This window comes from Carettochelys insculpta, chromosome 18 (assembly GCF_033958435.1).
Source record: "Carettochelys insculpta isolate YL-2023 chromosome 18, ASM3395843v1, whole genome shotgun sequence".
NCBI lineage: Eukaryota > Metazoa > Chordata > Testudines > Carettochelyidae > Carettochelys > Carettochelys insculpta.
In genome coordinates, this window is record NC_134154.1 from 10084118 (window position 1) to 10106756 (window position 22639).

Below are 22639 nucleotides of genomic sequence, written 5' to 3' on the forward strand. Positions count from 1 at the left end.
AAGCAGCGGTGGGCGCATAGATTGGTTTGTTCAATTTGAATAGCCCAGCCCCTCCAGCCTTTGAAATAATTACAATTTTTCCTTGGCTGTGCTATACTGATTTCAGAAGTAGTTTTGGAGTATTTTCCGAACAGGTGATTTTCCTTGTTAGTTTTTAGGCTACAGCAAACAGAATGAATCCGAGAAGCAAACTCACAAGAATTTCCTTCCTCATTTTAGTGCACAGAATAACATTTCTAAAACTGGACAAAGATTTAAAAGAGGAAACTGTTCCGTAGTACTGGGTGCATGTTGGTCTATAGCCTCTCTTTGTCTTAATTTTATTTCCATAAGCCACACCATCAGGAAGTAGCCTATAACTGAAACTTATCAATTATCTTAGCCCAGCTCAGCTCAAAGTACAGAATGTACTACAGTAGCAGGCCAAGTGGCATACAGAAGTTACCAAAGCACAGGACTCTTAATAAAGGAATGGAAAAAAATACTTCCATGATTCCTTCTCTGCTCTTGTGAGAATAAATGGAATAATCGTTTTATCAAGAAGATGATAGCTCTTGTAGATGACAGGCTGGAATGTTGCCTTGGTTCTTGGCTTCCAGTTACTTTACAGTAAGACTGAAAAAGGCTTTTTAATTCACTACCTCCGTAGTAATAGCAGCTGTGCTTTGTGACATCACAGCCCCACATCATACTTTAAACAATGCTGAGGGTTCTGCATCATATGACTCCAGAGAAGCAGGGCACCTCAGATGGCCACCATGGAATATATAACAGGCTTCTGGCATACGTGATGCACAGTCAACCTCAACTTATGAGTCGCTTGTTGCCTCTGGCACCATGGATGATGCTGCTGTCCTTAAAAAGAGAGGCTACATCATGGGAGGAAATCTGGGGGAAGGATCTTATGCTAAAGTGAAATCTGCCTACTCTGATCGACTGAAATTCAACGTAGCGGTAAAAATCATAGACCGGAAAAAAGCTCCCCGTGACTTCCTAGAAAGATTTCTCCCCAGGGAAATAGAGATTTTGGCCAAAGTGAATCACTGCTCCGTTGTCAAGACCTATGAGATTTTTGAGACGTCTGATGGCAAAGTCTACATCGTCATGGAGCTGGGTACAAAAGGAGACTTACTGGAGTTCATCAAGAGCAAAGGAGCTATGACTGAAGATGTAGCTCGCAAGATGTTTCGCCAATTGTCTTCTGCTATCAAGTACTGCCACGACTTGGATATTGTCCACAGGGACTTGAAGTGTGAGAACCTCCTTCTAGACAAAGACTTTAATATCAAACTCTCAGATTTCGGCTTTTCCAGAAGACTGATTCGAGATGAGAATGGCCGTGTTATCCTCAGTAAAACCTTCTGCGGCTCTGCTGCGTATGCAGCCCCTGAAGTGTTACAAGGCATTCCCTATCAACCTAAAATTTATGACGTATGGAGTCTGGGCGTCATTTTGTACATCATGGTCTGTGGCTCAATGCCATATGATGACTCAAACATCAGAAAAATGCTGAAGATTCAGAAAGAACACAGAGTGCACTTTCCCAAGTCTAAAAACTTGACAGTTGAGTGCAAAGATCTTATTTACCGCATGCTGCAGCCGGACGTGGCTCGAAGATTGACCATAGATGAGGTTTTAAGTCATATTTGGATGCAGGTGACAAAGCCCAGAGTCCCATCAGCAACTTCATTTGTAAAAGAAGGAGAGTGTTCTCGGAACCTTGGCAAGGTGACGCCAGAGCACAAACAGGAAACAGAACCCACTCGGGAAGCTAAACCTGAAAGACCAGATCACAAAACAGAATTGAAAGCAGTGCCCAGACTAGAGGCGGTACCGGAAGCAGAGGATGCCGTTCCTGAGGAAGAGCAAGCAGAAGTTAATGATCTTGCAGATCAAATGCAAAGAACAGAGATCAGAAATGATGATTAAAGAACAGCCGCCTGCCAGAGTGGTTTACATGGCTTCTGCACATGAATAAGACGATGAAGTTGTTTTAAAAACAAGAGCCCGGAGCAGGAGAAAGTGAAATCCATTCATAGCAAGGAATTATTTTAATAGCAATTCTATTAAATTTTCTTCTAAGTTGGTAACTATGTTGCTGAATTGAAAGGTTAAATAAGGAGATAGGTCTTCCAAGCCACCTTATAGATTGTAGACCCAATTCACATAAAGCCTGTGGAGTACGCGTTCCATAGCTGCCCCAGTGTTGAACGCCGGAAGTGCTGCAGTGAATTAAGCCTTCTTTCGCACATTGGTTCACAACAGTCACATGTCCCTTTTGCATTGGGCATTAACACAGTGACAGCTGGTCCTCTCTAAGGCAGTTCTGTTAAGGGCATGGAAAAATAGACATTGTTTCCTTTCATATTCCAGTACTGCCCTGGTGCTGGAGTTCTGCCGTTGGCAATTCCTCACCTCCCTAAGATTCACCAATTATTCAGTGCCTCAGCATCACCACAGCAGGTTTGACATTTTTCCCTTTGTTTTCTGATGCAGAGTAATGGGTTTTGCTAAACCTTATGACAGCGTCACTGGGATGCTGATATGCAATTCATTACAAGCACTTATACGCTTGCCTGCAGGGAAAAGGCAGACTCCATTAGTGAGACCACCAGGCCTGTCATATTCTGGCAGGGAACTATTATTTTTTTAAAACGCCACAAAGGAAACACCACTCCCTTAAAAAGCACAACTCAGCCTGGAAACATGGCTGTTGGGAGACATAACCCCTGAGACTATCATCAGCGAGGTAGCCATGTTAGTCTGTATCTTCGAGAACAAGAAGTCCTGTGGCATCTTATAGACTAACAGATATTTTGGAGCAAAAGCTTTCGTGGGCAAAGACCCGCTTCTTTGCCCACAAAAGCTTATGCTCCAAAATATCTGTTAGTCTATAAGGTGTCACAGGACTTCTCGTTGTACTTAAGACTATCGTAACTCTAGATTTGCCTTGCTTCACTTTTGACTTTGTAAATCTGACATCACTGTGCCTGGCTAATCCACCTCTCCTGTTTGTGAGGGACTCAAGTCAGGCACCAGATTAATTCACAGAGGAGAAAGGAGCATTTTTAAGTGTGTTTGTCAAGACGTACACTAACTGGAAAGGCTCAGGGGCAGCTGCAGAGTGTGAAACTACTTTGGAGTCTTGTTTCCAAGTGACAGCATCTCCCTATACTGCCCCGTTTTATAAAACTTCCCAGTGTTACATTACGAAGATAGGAATAAGTAGCCTTAACGGTCTTGTCAACCAGAGAGGGGAAGGAGATCTGGGACAACACTGGTTTCTTCCTGAGCGCTCCATGGGGGAAATCAAGTTCTGGTTAGCTCCAGCCCAGAGAGGGCAACTGCCAAGTGCCCCTTTCCACTGAAGGAGACATTGCAAGTAGCTCCAGGCAGGTTTACAAAACTCATACTGGGTACAGTAGTCGTGGCCCCACTAGGAAAGGGCCGTACCAGCAGGGGTGCAAAGGGCCACTGCAGGTCCCAGGGCAAAGTGGGAAGAGGGCCCAGCTTCAGGCCACAGGCAAGCGTATAAGTCATCCTTAGCACCACGGCGCTGGGCCCCACAGGCGCTGGAGCTCTGGGCATGGCACTGCTGAAGTAGCCATGACAAAGGCAGCCAGAGCTCCAGGCCCACTTGAAAGGCCGGGCCCTGGTGCAACTGCCCCCTTTGTCGTCCCCCCACCCCTTTGGCAGGCCTGCCTACTGCCCACTTACTGGGACAGCTTTGAAACCACACCCATACCTCAGGCAGTAAGTAGTGTAGTTTGAACAGTCATTTTTGCATATATTGCAGTAATTTCTACAGTGATATGTCAGTCCCCACTGGGGGTTGTTCTTAAAAACATTCAGCCGCCTTTAGGAAAAGCGCAGCGATTGGTTAGAATAACAGTGTGAACTAAACCTGTGTACAATTTAGGAGCACTGGAAGAAAAGGGAAGCACATCTCTAGGAGCCACTAGCAGCTACAAAACTAACTGGGGAGGAGCACAGCAGTGAGTCCAGGACTCGTTCCCCCAACCACTTTGCAGCTCCTCTCCCCCTGCACAGAGCCTGCCTGGTGGGAAGGGGCTGGCAATTACTGCGAGCTGCTAGAACAGCAAAAGCAAGAGTGAGTTTGAAGGCAATGAATAAGATCTGGAAAAGCAAAGTGATTACCTTAGGAACGACGCTGAGCATCTTGAGAACGCGCGTGTTCAGCAGCAAGTTGTACGGATGTGACGCACGGGTGATACATGTGCGTTTCAGCCCAAACCCTGACAACCTTTCTTTCTCCTTGGATCTCAACATTTCCCAACTTCCCTCTTACATTTACGAAATAACAGCTGGCTGGATATTTCAGAGGTGCACTGCCATACAGACCTCCTTCTGTACATCCCTGCAGGGCAAAAATACTCACCACCTTGCTGGATTCTACCAAGGACGACAGACTAATACAAAAAAAAATAAAAAGTGTGCACTGACGGCTGCTCCACCATGTCCTCAAAGGACCATGGGGCCTGTTCGGTACTGAAGAGGATACCTGAAGCAGATGCAAGTGAAAGCCAGAATTTCTAGTATTTGGGACCATGCTCTATCCAGAACTGGGATCAGAGGAGGAAAGAATATGGAGACTTGCCTTTACTCAGCGGAACAGCATTTTTCGGCCGAATGCGAAGCTAGAAGCAAGAACGTTTCACACCCTGGTTCAGGCCTTAGTACAACAGCTCGCTAGACTTTATAAATAGACACACCTGTACAGAAAGAGAGGCACTCAAATTCAGGGTCACACTCTTTAAAAAAAGCCCAGGAGAATTACAAAAGATATCCCAAACATTTCTGGCTATTTTCCAAAAGTCCATACTGGTTTATGCCATTTCTGGAAGTGTCCTTGTTCCCTACTGATTGCGTGTAATATGTCCACGTGCTACTAACAGAAATGACACCACACTGGTAAATACGCTGCTTCCACGATGCACGTTGCAGGCTGCTCCACTCTTGGTCTAGCGATGACGTGTCAAGTGAGGGAACTATGCACTATTCAAAGGCAGAAATGGTCCCAAAAATCCAGCAACTGCTAGATCTTCTAAGCAAGCCCCTCTCCTGGCAGGGCGTGCTGTCCTCAGCTTGCACGCAGCCCTGCACAGCCAGGGGCATAGCCCCCCATTGGCAAAGGTGGAAGTCAGAAGAAATCAGATGCCTTTCGTCTTTTGGGGAGCTGAAGCAAGTTGTCTGTGATTGAAGTGGGGTCTTGTGTTACTGGAGTCTGAGAGACAGTCCTAGGAGGTGGGGTGCTAGTGGGTGTCTGTGAACCACCAGCAGGGGTCTTATACCCAGGGGTGCCGGGGTGTGCTGGAGAGGGGGTATAACTGGCTCGCAGGGCTTTGTCAGTGTATTTGCTCGCAGTTCTGTTAACTAGTCGTTGCAATGCTGGTGACATAGCCGGACTCAGTCCTTTAGGAGTGAGGCTGCAACAGAAAAATAGACAGAGCGCTGCATAGACGCAGAACCTCTCCCAGGTCCTGCAGACTGACTCAAGGCTCCCCTCTCCTTCCACTCCTGCCTTACTGGAATCATTCCGAGCACAGCTCAGGACACAGCCTGGCCAGTCCGCTCTTCTGGCAGCGAAGCCTGAGCTTCCCCTGCTCCCCGCCTGTGTGGTTAAACCTCAGCCCTGCTGTGTCTCTTGCTGATTAATGCCTGGAGCACCCCCAGGCCAGCCCCTGTATAGGATCAATGCTCCTTTGTCTTTTCTTTGGGTCTACCAAGTCCTCACCCCACCCCAAACAACCAAGCTCTGGAACTTCTCCACCTTTCGTGCTCTGTTGGGGTCCTCTGGGGCAGTCTGGCCTGGCAGGAGAGTTCACAAAGTACTTGCTTCTCCCCTGCATTGCCAACAGGCACAAGAGCAAGCAGAGGAGCCAACAGCCTTCTCCCAGGAAACACCTCTTCCCAGCCTGAGCATGTCCATTCTGGCTCCTGGTCCTTGCACTCCTCGCCTCGCCCAAATGCCTTTGCTCTATGCAGACTGGTTTAACTCTTACTAGACAGCACTTGCTTTGTTCCCCTGCGGCCAGGGACAGTTTACTATGGAGAAGTCTCACCTGGCCAAGTTTTCTGTGACTCTTCTTAATGCTTCTTGTTTCTTTGCTCGGTTTTTAGCAGCTGCCTCATTGGCCATCTTGAGTCCTAACCGCTCTCTACGCCCAGGCGCCAAGATCTGCAAACACACCAAAATATGTAAGTCTCCAGGCTGCTAATCAACCACATACATAGTTGAGTCCAACCTGTAAGGATTTACCTTGGAGAGTGGGGAGAGACCACCACTTTTGGCTCTGGTGCTACCTGGACAACCAGAGGCAACTGCAGACAAATCTTCAGCTGGGAAATCCTGATGTATCAATGGTAAAACAGTAACTGCCTCCATAGCCAAGCTGCACTCTGACATTTCCTCCAAGTATCTCCCCTGAACAAAATGCCTCCATCTGACCTGGGTCAGCCTGCAGCCACGCAGCTCTCATCTCTAATCACTGCTAAGCTCTGGGGAAACCAACCAGTTGCACTGCACTGGCCAGGATCAACAAAACAAAGAGACCAACAGTGGAACTTTTCTACCCCAGGAATCACAATGTCTCCTGGGAGGAAACCGAAGACCCTAGTGGACTACTACAGGTTGAACCACTCTAGTCTGGCATGATTTTAGTTACCTGGACAACCACTTATCATGGGTGTGGCCAAGTTACCCGTGGTTCCATGAAGTTTGTTTACAGCCACCAGTCCTGGCTCTAGGTGCTCTGTGCTGTGATTTTGCTGTAATTTACCCCTAAATGTCTTCTAAAAGCCCAGTCAGCAGTGGAAGTGTTGGTAATGTGCTGGACAATATTCATCTCCTGGGGTCTGGCAAATTCTCTAGTGGGGCACCAGTCCGTTTCCAAGGGCGCCAGATAAGAGAGGTTCAACCTGTAGTAGATCCACACCACCTCCTCAAACTTCTCTAGACTCAGATTTCCCAGCTGGGGGTGATGGCCAGAAGCAGCAAGCTGGAAGGAAGCCAACCTGCCAGGTAAGTTTTATTTAAGACTCTTCATCTACTTGTACATCAAATCAGAAAAATGAAACATCTTCCTCTTCTCCACACTCCTGGAATACTCAACCCCAACCGTGGGAGGTCTTGGATGGGCCCTGAGCAGGAGGCAGGTCATGGCAAGAGCATTTTATCCAGCTAAACTTTAAGCCAAGGGACAACGTAACCAGTATTACAACCAAGTCACAGCTCCTACACGAATAAATGTTCATCTGTTAGTGACTCCTTCCCTCCCACGCCAAGGCTCCCCCGCCACCAGAAAAAAACCCAAATCCCCCAAGATCTAAGCGCTGAATTCTGACATGACATACCTTAAAGGCCGGCCCAGGTGTCCTGTCCACATACGGCGTTTCTGACCCATCTACTCGCAATGGGGTGCTCTCGAGCTCACCCCACGTCATAAGAGGAGAGTCACTGACACCTACCAACAAGTTAAGCAGCGTGAGTCTGTGAGACAAGACGTGTAGAAAATTCAGCGTTCAGAATGCAGGCTCTCTGCCCTAACCCAGGGGCTGGCTGCTCCTCACAATGGTAAAAAAAACTGATTATGAAACAGCATAAATCACTGGTCACCCAATGGAAAAAAATGTCACCAGGAAGCCCATCACATTAATTGTAGGAAAGACACATTTCCTTCAACAACAGCGAGAGCTGCAGGACAGTTTCCCAAGAGCCTGATCCGATAGCTGGTTTGTTAGGCTAAACAAAGGCATCTTTGACCCAGCTGATTTCTGTTTGAGAGACTATTTACACAGTGGGAAGGATCTGCCTGAGCGTACCAGCGCAAGGCTTTGGCGGTGCTGGAAGGATGCAAAGAGCCTCAGTCTTCATTCCGAATGATGAAAAAAAATCAATGGTCACAGAAAGGTCAGCATAAAATCAGTCACCCACTAATCGGAATCTAGCGTGCTCTGTTTTAAGTGTCAGAGGTGATGATACAGCATACACAATACACACCTATTCAAAGGATGAAAGAGAAGGCCTAGGGCTAAGGGAGACCGGGAGTGATGATAATAGACTGCAAAATGAATAGGCATTTGCCATGCACTATGGATCACAGAGAATCCCTTTGGTCAGAATGGCAGAGAACCTCGCAGAGTTGTTAGTGGATCTGTCCTAATACAGGGGCTGTCTTTTGGATTAGACAGAAAGTGGAACTGGTAACTCATGACCATCCTGAGCTGGCCTCAGCCATTCACACACTGGTCCTAAACAATCCCTTCCTTGCGCTTACTCACACAGATCTCCTTGGTTTCCTGACACACTCTGCTGGATGAAAAGAAATCCAAGCTCAGGCATGGATGGCAGAGAACAAAAGCTGATTCAGACAGAATGAAATGTAATGAATTCCTCAAAGCCTGTGTGAAGGCTGCATTACCGGCCTACAAAACTTTCCAATCAGCCTCCACTGAAGCTGCCAAATCCCTCCCAAGAAGCTATACAGAGTGGCACACCATTAATCCAGACCACCTACAACCTGCCTGAGAGCAGGCCTCAAAGTGTTGCAAAGAGCTATCTTACTTCCCTGAAAAGATTGTGCAGGTTCAGGAAGGCTTCTCAAACAGCAAGGATCCACTCCACCCACATCTTGCTGCCAATCTGTTCCAGGCATTCACTCACCAAGAGGTTCAGGGTAACCATGAGCCTTGTGCAGAGAAAGAATCTGCCCCTCTTCAAACAAACAACAGTCCTACCCACACTGGATATTTCAGTCCTACCAATCTATCAGCCCATGTCAAACGTCCCATTCCTGAGCAAGTTCACAGAGACACCAGCAAGTGGCCAATGACCTGCTCATCTAGCTGAGACCAGCTTTCCGCACCCAGCACACAAACCTGGCACTGCTGTTTGATCTCCTGCTGTCAGCGGCGAGAGGACAGAAACTCCATTTGCAGCCTTCTCAACATCTCTGCAGTGTTCTGCACTGACCTTGACACCCCCCAACATACACCACTTCCCCCTCTGGGAAGAGGAGGACAGAATATACCACATGTGGCCGGTGTGCTTAATGTGCTAGTGGAAGGCACTCACAGAGACGAATGCAGTAGAAAAAAATAGCTTATACATAGAACTGCTGGGTGTGGTGGTGAATAATTGTCAAGTGCTTTGAGATCCCTGGATACAGGCACTAGAGAGAGAATCGTCAGAGAGTTACAAGGGTCCAAGGTCTCCTCAGAGTTCCCATAAGCCTCTCTTAGAATCGCTCTCCATTACCAGTAGCACAGCCAATAATGTCTTAATTGTACGCACAATCTGAAAACGCTGGTTTAGTTTTGGTCAAACTAGGGTGAGCAGATAGCAATGGTGAAAACTCGGGATAGGGGATGGGGAGTAACAGGCACCTATGCAAGAAAAAGCCCCATGTACTGGAACCGTCTCTATCAACTCACGAAATCTGGTCGCCCTCTAACTCTGTCTCCGCCTCTTGACTCTGACTGATTTGCCCTCCTCACACCTGAGGTGTAGCCAGTGGGTCACAGAACTCCTAAAAGAGGCTTTTCACTGAAGCATTTTAATAGTCGATCCAACCCGCATGCAGCGAACCAGCCTACAGCTCTCAGAGCCTCCCGAGCCCAGCATCGTTCCTGTCCTTGGCTGGGCTATCACAGAGAAGTTGCCATCTGCTACCCCACAGCGAGCCATTGGCTCAGCAGACATACAGAGTGGAAGTCCAGCCTGCCTGACTGAAGAAGCATTAACTCCTCAGGTGGGGCACACAGCAAAAGGTCCACGGAACAGGACAGCATTTGCAACCTCCTTTGCTTTTAGAGCCAAAAAAAAAAAAGAAGTCTCCTCTTACCTGGGGCAGGAGAGGGAGTGGCCACAAATCCATAGCCATTCACTTTCGGAGACTCCTGGGGGATCAGCTCCTTCCCATCCGGCCCTACTTTGCCCTGTTTGTACTAGAACAGAAACACTGGCATCAATCCGGTGCATTTGGAGAACGCGGCTGATCAGGCACATTCACCACGGTCAGTTCTCAGAGCTCATGCACCTCTCCCAGTGAAGGGTGTTTTGGTCACAAGCAGTGTCCTATCTGTAAACCCACCTGGGCATTGAGGGCTGCTGCCTGCTGGAGCTGGGATTTACTCACAGCTTGGCTGAAGGGATCTTTCAGAAAGCGGGTGTTTCTGTGGACAACTTCACGAGGCTTCTTAAACACCTCATCCTCATCGGGCACACCTGGGACAACAAGCCAGGCATCAAGAAAAGAGGGCAGGCTGCCAGAAAGCCCCAAACAAACATCAGCCAACTGAGAACCTATCAGAGGGGTTGCCACGTTAGTCTGTATCCACAAAAACAATAAGTCGTCCTGGAGCACCTTACAGACTAGCAGATGTCTTTGGAGCATAAGTTTTTGTGGGCCAAGATCCACTTCGTCAGATGCATGTTATGGGTCTTGGCCCACAAAAGCTTATGCTCCAAAAACATCTGTTAGTCTATCAGCCCAGTGGTGAGGACACAGCTCAGCAAGCTGTGATGTATAGCGGCAGTTTTCTTTTTCGCCATTTCCACCAAGTTAAAATAAAGTGTGCACTAAACTTTATGTTAAAGTTTGTTAAAGGGACCCATTGTCTTTAGTAAGGCAGACAGGAGACAAGCAAACCCCACGTATGCAGACTTGAGCAGGATGGTAGGAGGAAAGAGGGAACCCAGACGTGTTCATTAACAAGACAAACCCAGCAGGAAGGAGCTTCGATTCCTGAACACAATGGCGGAAAGACAAACTGAGCGTAACCCACCGTGCGGAAGAAAAACCTGCTCAGTGCAGTCTTACCACAGGGACAGCAATTCAGGAACCCGAACAAGTGCTGCAGGCAGCAAAGCTGAAATGCAGGTGCTGGCTGAGGTGGGCAGATGCCTCCCAATGCGCATTTCCAAGTCTGCTGATGCCTCTTATAGAGGCCTCACCTGGTGGATAATACATCAGGGAATTATGAGCCTTGTACTCCCAGGTCTCCACGCCACATTTCCCACTCTCCAGGGCTTGCTGCTCTGCTGAGGGAAGCGCCAGATGCTCAAGTCGTCGCTGGAATCAAATTGAACACAATGACTGAGGTTCAGATTCATGTATCAGACTGAAAATAAGCTCAGTATGCACCAGCTTGTTGCTCTGCTTTTCATCTCTTAGTTCTGCCCTTCAGAGGAGTTCAGAGATTGGATTGCTTTGAAGAGACCAGACACAACTGCTATAAAAGTTATGCAGTTTAAAGGAAGAGATACAAATATTAGCCCTGGAATGGCTTTTGCATTTCTGTCTCTCTCTACTGTACACCACACTGATTCAATCACTGTGTTTTGATAATACTACTCTGGTGTCAGACTTTTAACTTTGGTACCAGATCCAGGACTACATAAGAGGGCCCATTATTTATTACAGAATCTTTATGAACTAAAATTCACAAATCTCGGAGATTAAGCACCACAAAGTTGTCTTAAAAAGGCCGACAGAAGAGCTCTTACCCCAGTAACAGCTTCCCCACCCCCAAGTTCCATAAAACATTAATAAGTAGACAAATTTTAAATGTTTTCCCTCATATTTAACAATTGTGTCAACAACAGAGGATTGTGAATGCCAATAACTGAACAAGAACAGAAATCAGTCTGTCACGGGATAAGATATTGACAAACACCAAGAACTGCTCAACAGCTTTCTAAGGGACGTTGCCTAGGTTTCTAATGATGCCCTGAGACCGTGCTTCTTGTTTTCAAACTCTATACAACATAGATACTCAGCACCCTGATATATGTCAGTATTAACTCCAGACTGCCCTAGGAAAAACAGGAGCACAAAGGAGGTTAGTGGTTTGTCAAATGCTACCATAATTTGGAGCAGAGGCAGGATTACACTCCGGAGTCCCTAGCTCAGTCTATGAGATCCCACTGTTTCATGCACATCTCAGAATCAAGCAACATTTAGTCCTTGATGCAACTGCATGTCTAATTCAACAGTCACATATCCATAGACAAGGCACAATCACAGGGAGTACTACAGGATTCAACAGTAGAAGGCAACTCAACACTCTCAACTCTCCCACAAAAAGCAAGAAACTATAAGCCGTCCTTCCCATTTGGTTAAACCCAAGACAGCAATTGTCCACAGTATTGTGTCAGAAGAGCTCTGCTTTTCAGGAGACATTTCCCCACCTGGGCAAACTCCTCTTCTGCTTCGTACAGCCAAGCATGCCTAGCCTTCTCCTTCTCCTTGGCCACTTCCATGATCTGCTCAAAGGAAGCGTTATCTTCACTGGTGTGTTTGGATAAGAAACTGTCCAAGCTGGGAAGAGCATCTTTACTCTGGTCTTTCTCCACTTCGCCTAGAGAGAGGAGAGAAGTCGTCTGCAGAAGAGGCTCACACTCCCCTTTCTGTAATGAGCAACGCTTGGTCATTAATCCCCCGAGCAAATGTTTTCCCCCACTGGCCCACTCTTAACTTGAGCCTTGGTGAGGGATCTGTATCTAAAATGAAAGTGTGTGTGACGTACAGGGTAGCAGCAGCATCGTCTTGACTTATGGAAGGATCAGTGACTGTTTCTCACAACCAACCCCTTCAAGATCATTTGTTCAGATTAAAGGACAATTCGGAAGTAATTTGCTGCCAGGTGACAAGTCTGTGTCTGCACTGTTCTGTTCGTGAATGGCTGTGCTCTGGCCACCCTGCCCACGGGCAGAAAACCCTTTTCTTGGGAAGCAATGACACTCTTACGTTAGTGACAGTTACTGAGCCAGACAGGCCCACATCCCACCCAACCTGTGATGAAGTTTCACTTAGTGCAGATATTAGAAGGGGCCACTTCAGAAGATTAACACCAGAAGAGCGACCACCCAGCAGTATTTTCCCTCCTGCTGGAGGGGCCAAGTGAAGTCCCTTGCCTACCTTCCTCCACAGTTTTGATCCCGATCTTTGGCTTGTTCAACAAGGAAGAGGCGCCTGGGTGCACTTCAGGTGTATCAAATGTGGCTGGAGTAACATCTGTGCCAGAAAAACAAATCCCAGCATGTGTTATGAAAGAGGAGAGCAGATCATCATGTTATCTCTGGTGCAGGGAGGAGCAATAACTTTTGAGGGGCAGGGGCACTCCAAGAATTTGGAAAATGGCCAAAGGCCACACTCTACTATGATATTAATGGAGGGATGTCTGGGATGGAAGTTGGATACAGAAGGAAGCTCTGGGCTGGGGACCAGGATGCAGGAGAGGTTGTGGGGCCTGGGAGGGGGCTTGGGTGGAGGACATTGTGATCTGGGGTGCAGAGTCTAGGATGGCATTTGGGTATAGGAGAGGATTTGGACCTGGGGGAGCCATCTGGGAGGGGGTTGTGATGAGGGGCAGGTCTGCAGAGGGTTTGGGGAGTGCCCTGGGGCAGGGAGCGGTGGTGTGGGAAGGGGTGACAGGTGCAGGTTCTGGCCAAGAGTTGCTTACCATACTTCGCCCACACCTGCCCTAGTGGATAAGCAAAAAGCTGCAGGCTCTTCAGGGGCCTGTCTGCCCTCATTGGACTCAGATGACCCACAGTTTGTGCTTTTGGGGGTCGGGGGACAGACTGCACGCTAAGCATTCTTTATTTGGTCTGATCCAACAGCAAACAGAAGCAGGCAATTATTTGTATTCAATGGCAGTCCACGCTCAGGGCAATGCTAGTGACTGCCAGTCACAAACAGCAACACCAATACCAGGGGGAGGGAACCCAATCAATGGTACATGTCCTGCACCGCAAGGCGGCAAGTTACAACAGCACAGAAGCTGCCCCTGTGTGAGCCAACACCCCAGCTCCACAGCGAGAAGTCAACCAGGGGCTGAGTTTTACTGCGGGGAAGCCCTGTAAATTACCCAGCAAAAGAGTTACATGCTAACCTGGGAAACAGCGCCTACGTTAGGTTGGGGGCTAAAAGGAATGTTTAAAAAAAAAAAAAAAAACAACCACACTGACGCACACAACAGGAGCCCTGTAAATGGCACGGACACAACTGAAATGACTAGGAAACAGAACTAGGAATGGATTTTGCACAACAGAACTAAAGTAACTTGCACACATTCTGAACATCATGGATTTCTTGCTTACAAGCATCTTCACAGCAGCTTACAGCATGGGTGTTCATGCAGTGGCCAAACATGGCAGCTTCGCTCTGTTCACGACATGCTGTTTCTTGCTGTGTTGCCTTACTATGTTTTTCGACTGTTTTAAAGTTGCACTAAACCTATTTTTGTAGAAACTCCTGAAACAGAAGCAGGTGTCTTAAAGTACAGTGAGGGCCTGCTCCGTGAGCCTCTGATAATCAGGTCATCTATTTCTACAAAGGTGTGTTAATTAAGAGGATTCCCCATTGCATTACACAAAGCTTCATAGCAGCATTCAGAAGAGGCTTTGGCACAGCAAGACTGTTCAGAGTTATAATTGTAAGGATTGAAGAGACAGCCTAGAGCTTCCAAAGAGACAGCAGACCTCATGTTTCAGAGCATAAGGTGACCTCTAATAAATGGGAGCTAAGAAGTTTCCCAGGGGGCTGGTTATTTCATAACAGTTTTTCTGAGCTTTTTCTTATAGCCTTCCTTTAAGGTAGCTGCTAACAGCTGCTGTCAATACACCAATGTGTCCTCCAGGCTGGTAATTCCTGTGCAGACAGAACTCTGGTTCTTTGAAATAACTATTACTTTTCCATAATAGGAGATGAAGGCAGCTACAACGCTGCATTTTGCACCTTAAATAATTTCAGCTCCCGGACATACAACACCGCTACAATTTATCTCGCGAGCATAAAACGACCCATCAAAGTACCAAAAAGATAGCAGCACTTTATAACTTATACTGTACGGACACCCATCCACACTAAAAGCCTGCCCAGGAAATCAGCCCTGAAACCATGAGCACTTACACGGGGCGGGTGTCTCCTTGGATGATTTTCCCAACGACGAGCCAAATTTGATTGCTATTTCTCTCATTTTCTCTAAGTCACCACTTTCTTCAGCTTCCAAGTATTCCTTCTGGGCACATAACTTCTCAACATCAGGAAAGAAATCCCGCTGGATAATCTTCTCCAAACTCTGTAGTCAAAAAAAAAAAAAAGGCAAAAGGAGGAATGATTCTAAGCGTACCTGGCAAGCAAGAAAAAGCAAGATCAGCTTGGGGAAAACTTTCTTTCAGAGGGAAGGGAGGAGAAAGGATTTTGGATTCACTGAAAGGCCTTGATCCATTGCAATGCATGAACACCACTGACATCCTATTTATCCACACGAGGCACCACAGGTACACAAACAGTACCAGCACTGGCCCCAACAGCAGTCAACTGTGATCTAGAACAAAGGTTTCCACATTTTACTTGCCGAGTCCCACTTTGGAGACTGAGGTTCCTTGCATTTCCCCCTCTTCGAAGAGGGACCCAGCGCCCAACCTGTACTCACCTTGCCCCACTTGAGCAGTCTCCACTTGTAAGACCTAACTCTCTCCTTGACTGGCTCCCACCTGCAGCGGAAGCAAGTAGGCAGCGCTGAAGAAGCAGGGTCAGAGTGGAATGGAAGGCTGCATCCTGTGAGTACTGTCTCTGCTGCAGGACACAGCCCTTCAGCATGGTCCTGTCCATTTCCCCTGAGCAAGCTCTGTCCAGAAAGAGCAGGGGATGGGGCAATGTGTCCCAGTCAGCCTACATCTACACGAGAGAGTTCTGTCGCCAAAACCCTGGTTTTGGTGACAGGACTTGCAGAGTGTCCACACTACAAATGCATTCTGTCGACATACCGTTAGGCACGTTTGTCAACAGCCTTCTGCCTCTCCCCCATGAGGCAGAACGCCTTTGTCAACACATTCTGTTGACAAAAAAGCCGTGTGGATGCTCCAGGGGGCCCTTGTGCCAACAGAGAGGTCCTCCATGGCACCAGCCAGCTGGTCCTGGGAGACGCCCTGTCCACAGTAATCACAGCTCTATGTCCTGTGCCTCTGGCCATTCTTATAGGTGCAGGGAGCTCCGGAAACCCCGTGGCAGGAAGCAGAGCGTGGAGGCAGCAGGGAGACAGGCTGCTGACACCTACGCCCTCACACCCACACTCTGGAACAGAGAATGACCAGATGGACAACAGCCAGCAGCCCTGTGACGCCCCCCAGAGCCCTCCAGCAAGCTGCCAGAGGGCTCGCAGGAGCACCCCCAGGGCACAAAATGCAGGGCCCCTTTGTGGGCCAAGCCCAAGCTGTGGGACCTTCTGGGCCTCTGGGCAGAGGACGCCGTCCTCCTGGACCTCCCCACTGCCAAAAGGAGGAATGCCCCATCCTATGCCTGGCTTGCCACTGCCCTGGAAGCACTGGGCTGCCCCGCCGAGACAACGGAGCAAGGGCAAAGGTAAACGAGCTGAGGCAGGGGTTCACCTGGGCCCAGGACCTGCCCCTATTTCAAGGAACTGCACAGCCTCCTAAGGGGTGATGATAACTCCCTCACCACCACCACTGTACAAACAACTGGGGAGCCCCCCGCCCCAATTCCACCACTAGAACCATAGCCAGAGGACCACCAGCCCGGGACCCCGCCAGAGCCAGCCTAGGATTGTCTAGTTAGCATAGCTAAAAGTAGCAGTAAAAATGCAGTGACATAGCATTTAACCGAGGCTACGCAAGCCCATCCTGAAGCTTGTTAGCCTGAGCCAGGGTCCATCTCCACTGCTATTTTTAGCTATACTAGTTACACTGAAGCTAGTGCATGTACGTCAAGCTGCCATCAAGCTGCAATTGCAATGCAGACCCTTCGTTACACTCCTAGTCAAGGAGAGATAGGAAGCAACAGCCGAAGATGAAAAGATCCACGTACCATTAACAATTTTCAACCTGACCCATTTGTGAAAAAGCAGAAGAATGTGGGGGCAAAAACATAGTGGCATAAAGCACCTTTCATTTTGAAGGATCCCAAAATAGTCTTCCAAAAACACTTATAAATATGTACTGTATGATGTCCTATATTATATATTGCTGAAACACAGCCAGCCAGGGAGAAAAACCCAACAATCGCAGAGCCATGCACAGTGACATCACACACCAATTCTGGACAAGAAACGAAGAAGAATCTTATGAGCGTTATAATTAAAAAGAGATTGAAAAATATCTTCACCGTTTTTCATTTTTAATGTGTATTAGGCAGCACCTTACAGACAGTCAGTTTGACCCTTCCCTGGGTGGACAGCGGTTTCCCTGGCAGGTCACATAGTTTCTCCAACCAGGAGCAGAGTGGATAAAAGTTTTACCCACAGAAGAGTGCGACTGTTAAGCCACCCATGTTGGCATGGACGGGTCTGGGGGCTGGAGTGTTTGAAACCATGTTCCCCTTTGTTTTACGAGCTCGGCAGGGCTGAGTTGTCAGGACTCCTTCAGTCACCTCCCTCCCCAGCACTGGTTTGAGCCACAGAGGGCCTGATCCAGGGGGCTGTCACATGCTGCTGAGTCAGCCTGCTCTCCCCCCGCCTCCAAAAAAAACCCAACAACCCTACACAGGTCACCAGTGAGGAATTAGATAGAAAGATACAGCCGAAAGAGAACCGGCTGCAGGAGGTTATAAAACGGAAGCGACAACTGTTTGGACATATGTGCAGAATGAACGACGAGCGAAAAATGAAGACCCTGGTATTCGGCGTAATGGCCGGTTCGAACAGGAGAGGCAGACCCCCCAGAGAATGGGCAGATGATACAGGAGATTGGTGCGGAGCTGGTCTGCAGAAACTGAGCCACTCCGCGCTGGACAGGGACAGATGGAAGGAAATAGCGAGAGAGGCACCAGACACCAACGGGCGCCGAGCCCACGGTCATTGAGGATGCTGAGGATGTGACGATGAACCCCACGCAGCACTCGCTGGGGGCTCGCAGCAAGGAAAAGGCGGCAGCACCCAGCTCACACTGAGCCCAGGACTCCACTCCCAGTGCCCCGCCAGCCCCTCCCTGTCCCCAACAGCCCTGGCCTCCCTTTCCACCCCCCCCATGCAGCCCATCCCCCTCGTGCCTGGCCAACACCCCGCCCCCAACCCAGCCCACCTCCGTGCGCAGCCAGTGCCCCGCCGCGGCCGCCCCCGGCTCCCCGCAATAGCAGCGCCCCCCGAGCCGCCTCGGCCGCCCCCCGCCCCGCTCACCTCGATGTAGCTCTCCTCGTCCAGGACCCGCTTGCGACGCTTGGGGGGCTCCTGGGCCGCTCCCCGCAGCACGGCCACGGCGGCCCCGTCGGCCTGTAGGGGCACCAGCGCCAGGGGTGAAGCGGCGGCAGCGACGGGAGCCCCCGACTCCTCCATGGCGCTAGGCCGCGGATCGCTGTCGGCAGGGGGCGGACAGGGGCGCCGCGACCGATGGGAGGAGACGTGGCCCTTCCCGGTCACCGTCGACGCGCGCAGCTTGCTGGGAATTGTAGTTTTCGTTTTGCGCCGCCCGCACTCCCAAGCCTGAGCGGCACCGCCGAGAGGAGCCCCTAGTGAAACCTAGAGCGGCGAGCGGGAAACCACAGAGAGCAGCTAGAGCGTCGCAATGAACGCGCTCGCTCCCTACCGACCAGGAAGAGGTGGGGTCAAGCATGGGGGAGGCTGCCGGCTGCAGCTGCGAGCGCATCAGCTGCGGTGCTGGGTCCTGAGTCCACAGGGTGGCAGAGCCCTGGGTAGCAGGCAGCTGGCTGGCCCTGGACGTGCCCAGCCAGGCAGATCGCCCTGCTAGGGGCCGGGCAGCTAGTGCAGCCCTAGTGCTCGGCATGGGCTTAGCCTGTGGGCTAAAGACCCTAGCCAGAGACTTCCAAAAGGGTCCCTGCCTCCACTGGAACATTGCTAAGGGGCTGCAAATGAAAACAAGCAGGAAACCCCCCTGTCCTAGAGGCAGGGAAGGGGCCAGTGTTCCCTCTAATCTTTTCCATCCATGTGCATAATAAATTTTTATGTGCACTGAGGCATTTGTGAACGTGCACCACCTGTAGAAACACAACGCCTAGCTGTGGGTGATCTGCTAATGGGCTGGGCGGCATTGGACTCTCTCCTGAGTGCAAAAGTGCACAGCCTACAGGGCATGTCAGGAAAGCGTCGTAATGAGCCTGGACCGCACAAATGCTGCCTAGTCTGAAATCGGGAGAAAAGGCCAATGACCGGAGGGGATACCCATTCAGACACTGCTGTAGCCTGGGTAGGATGGGAGCTTCCTCACACCAGGAGAGATTTGAATCCAGCACATCCTGGCACCAGTAGAAGGAATGAGGACCGGCTGCTAGGATGCGGCACTGAATTTAGATGACATGAGCAAATAAGAAAAGTGGTAGGAGATGGACAGATATAAAGCAATGCTACAGTAGGGAGTGTCATAGAAATCTACTGCTGGAGTTTCAGGTGCTCCGCTCTCACAAGGGCAGATTTTTAAATGTATTTTTCAGAAGAGTTCAAGTCCCACTGAGATACGTGGTAAGATTGTCTTCTGGAAACCTGGCCCAATAGCGTGTGCTAAACTAACTCATGCTCAGATGCTCATTCTAATATGGGCCATATGACAGTGACAGGTGAGAAGAGAACATGATCCAGAGGGAAGGTTCTGATTCTTTGATAAGAGGCTTTTCTAACCTCACCCAATATATCTAAGTGTGCATTTGAAAGATTTTATTATTCTTAGAAAATATAATTCTCTTTACCCACACCACTTCAGTGACAAGAAACAACAGTTAATTTGCTTTATTCTCCAAATATCTCTCTACTTACCAGTTGCATTGCTACTCTACTTATGCTTTCATTGTATTCCTGGTTCTGATTCACAATGAAGAAGGAGGGAGATGTTTAATTTAAAGGCCTCAGCAGTCACCTTTTAGGATTGAGACAGTAGCAAATTGATATAAGATTAATACAAAGATGTTTTCAGTAAAAGCAACTCTGCACATGAGGCAGTCTATAGATATTCTACAGCTGGCCTCAGACTTTAATTGTATAGTGCACTTATTTCTGGAAAATAAAAATCAATCCACAGGAATGAATGGAACACACAAGAAAGTTTTCTGCCAGAAACACATACAAAAAAAAGTAAAAACAACACAGCAGTATATTTATTTTTGTACTGCCTTTGTAAGTCACAAGAAATTTTGCTTGTGAATACTGTTCTGCTGCCAAACACTCAGGCAGGGCAAAATTCAATTTTTATGTAGTCATAATTTTGATGGAAAATATCAATGTTTATTTTAAGTACATTTTCTATCTTTATCCATGTAGTTTTTCACAGTTACACAAAATTATGGGTTTAACCTATTTTATTTGGTGCTCTCTACATTTTCACAATTGCAGGCAGTCAAGAGGGTCAGACAATATTTATTGACAGTAGACACTGAGATATACAGAGTTAACACTTTACAACATTAAAACACACATTGTCAGCAAATATCCATAAACTAAACAAATTCTCAAACTGGGTTTTCATTCACTTTGCCCATCTGTAAATTTTGATTATCATCAACGAGAATATTCTTCCATTGGTTTGTGTGTGTTCAGTGCAATCTGCTCTTACTGATAGTCTAACCCTGATGAGCCTATATACACCTTTGTAAGATGGATATTGAATTAATATTCACTTAGTGCTTCTTAGGTAGTTTGCTTGGGAGAAACAGATTAATATTGTTTTGCTGGCACACATGCCTATTCTGAAAAAAAGATCACAATTCCCAGCATTCAGACACTGCGTATGTTACCCCCTAGCCACGCCCCACATTCTGGGCAGTGCTCCCAACTTTCTGGGCTGTGCTATTTGGCTGAAGCCCCCCAGCAGAGCAACCCTTCGTCAGAAGATGGCATCACTCAGGATTAACTCAATAGCCTTGTGTTGAAAATCGTAAACTGGTGTGTGGCTCTTGGTGTCAGCTGCACAGATGCAAGGGGAAGATGCTGTGGATGTGCAAAGTGTTATTTACAGTGACAGAATCTTTGTGGACTCATGTTAGTAAAGTTGTCAGGTGCATAGTGTTTGGCAAGCTTAAGACCTGGGCTCCAGTCCCAGTTACAGCTGTCTCCGCAATACCTTTGTTTATGAACCTTTATTTTACAGACAGTTAGAAATGAACTCCAGCAGCATTTACCGCACACCCACACTCCATTACCCACACTCATCAGGGAGAGACAAGTCTGAAAATGAAAAGAAATCTGTCTGCAAGGAATAAAACAGAGATAGGGATGGAATTCTTCAAAAGCTGGCTGGCCTGGTATGACATTACCAGTTATTAACCTTAAAGAGACAAGGATGGTGGGGTAATACCTTGAAGGACAAGCTCTCGCCAACAGAAGTTGATCCAAAAAGATATTACCTCCTATCGTGTTTCTTTAATGTCCTAGGACTCCAGCTACGCAATTCTCCTTGTTGGATTTGCATCTCTAAAATTGATTTTATCTCCTAGTTTAGACCTGGCCTAAGGGGAGGCAGGTGCATGCAGGACTCTCAATCAGTAATGCTCTCGAGGCTTTGGCTATATGACTGGTTCAAGCTGTTTCTCTCTGCTGTCTCAGGAGCAGAGCTAAAATAGGCTCCATAAGGAGTCTCTTTTATTAGTTTAAATTTATTCTAATGGATGCTGGAATTACTTGTGGCAGAACAGTGCTTTGGGATAAGAGCTGAAATCACTGGGGTTTTGCCCAGGGCCAAATCCACTACAAGCAGGTGGGCAGCTGGCGGGAGCAGTGAGCAAGCGAGCCGGTGGCTACCGGGAGCAGTGAGTGAGCGAGCAGGTGGCTGGCGGGAGCAGTGAGCGAGCGAGCAGGTGGCTGGCGGGAGCAGTGAGCGAGCGAGCAGGCGGCTGGCGGGAGCAGTGAGTGAGTGAGCAGGTGGCTGGTGGGAGCAGTGAGTGAGTGAGAAGGCGGCTGGCGGGAGCAGTGAGCGAGCGAGCAGGTGGCTGGCGGGAGCAGTGAGCGAGCGAGAAGGCGGCTGGCGGGAGCAGTGAGCGAGCGAGAAGGCGGCTGGCGGGAGCAGTGAGTGAGTGAGAAGGCAGCTGGCGGGAGCAGTGAGCAAGCGAGCAGGTGGCTGGTGGGAGCAGTGAGCGAGCAAGAAGGTGGCTGGCGGGAGCAGTGAGTGAGCGAGCAGGTGGCTAGTGGGAGCAGTGAGCAAGTGGCCAGCAGGGGATGGCAGAGAGGTGTGATACCAGCTGGGCAGAAGCAGTGAGCAAGTGGGTGGCAAATGACCAGTGGAGTGAGTAAGATGCCTCTTCATCTCCCTCGACTGTGGATGGGAGGTGAACTCTGCCAACACACCTCTGAACTGTGGGTCTGCCCTGATCAAAGGCAGTGACCATGAGTGGGGTGCAGAGAAGTACTGGGCATGTGAAGGGGACATTTAGATTGCTGGTCTTAAGAACCTGAGAGAAAAAGGACATTGCCTGGGGTTACCATCTCTGACCTTTCACAAAGGGAGACACACCTGAGAGGGAGTGTGTCTGTATCAGTATCTACCAACTCACATTGTATTAATGTACTAGATATACTATAACACCAGGGCGGCCAACCCATGGCTCTTTGCTCATTGAAATGCAGCGCCTGCTCAGAGTTGCTCACCGCCACTCTGCACACCCACCCCAGCGCCTGGAAGGAGAAGTGCGTAGCTGCGGCAGTTACGGTGAGACCCGGG

The 22639-nt window shown here is 48.7% G+C and overlaps 2 protein-coding genes across 2 annotated transcripts; one reads left to right on the plus strand and one right to left on the minus strand.

The window, feature by feature from the left end:
* Window positions 1-811: 811 nt before the first annotated feature.
* On the plus strand, window positions 812-1929 carry LOC142022663 (testis-specific serine/threonine-protein kinase 2-like). Its single transcript, XM_075012743.1, has one exon. The coding sequence runs from the start codon at window positions 838-840 to the stop codon at window positions 1927-1929; it is 1092 nt and encodes a 363-aa protein (XP_074868844.1). The 5' UTR covers window positions 812-837.
* A 2764-nt stretch (window positions 1930-4693) lies between these two features.
* ESS2 (ess-2 spliceosome associated protein) lies at window positions 4694-18380 on the minus strand. Its single transcript, XM_075012572.1, has 10 exons — window positions 18160-18380; window positions 14937-15105; window positions 12942-13037; window positions 12212-12381; window positions 10976-11093; window positions 10113-10246; window positions 9864-9966; window positions 7375-7484; window positions 6084-6199; window positions 4694-5447 (listed from the first exon to the last, which is right to left on the minus strand). The coding sequence occupies exons 1-10, from the start codon at window positions 18313-18315 to the stop codon at window positions 5162-5164; spliced, it is 1458 nt and encodes a 485-aa protein (XP_074868673.1). The 5' UTR covers window positions 18316-18380; the 3' UTR covers window positions 4694-5161.
* Window positions 18381-22639: the final 4259 nt, after the last annotated feature.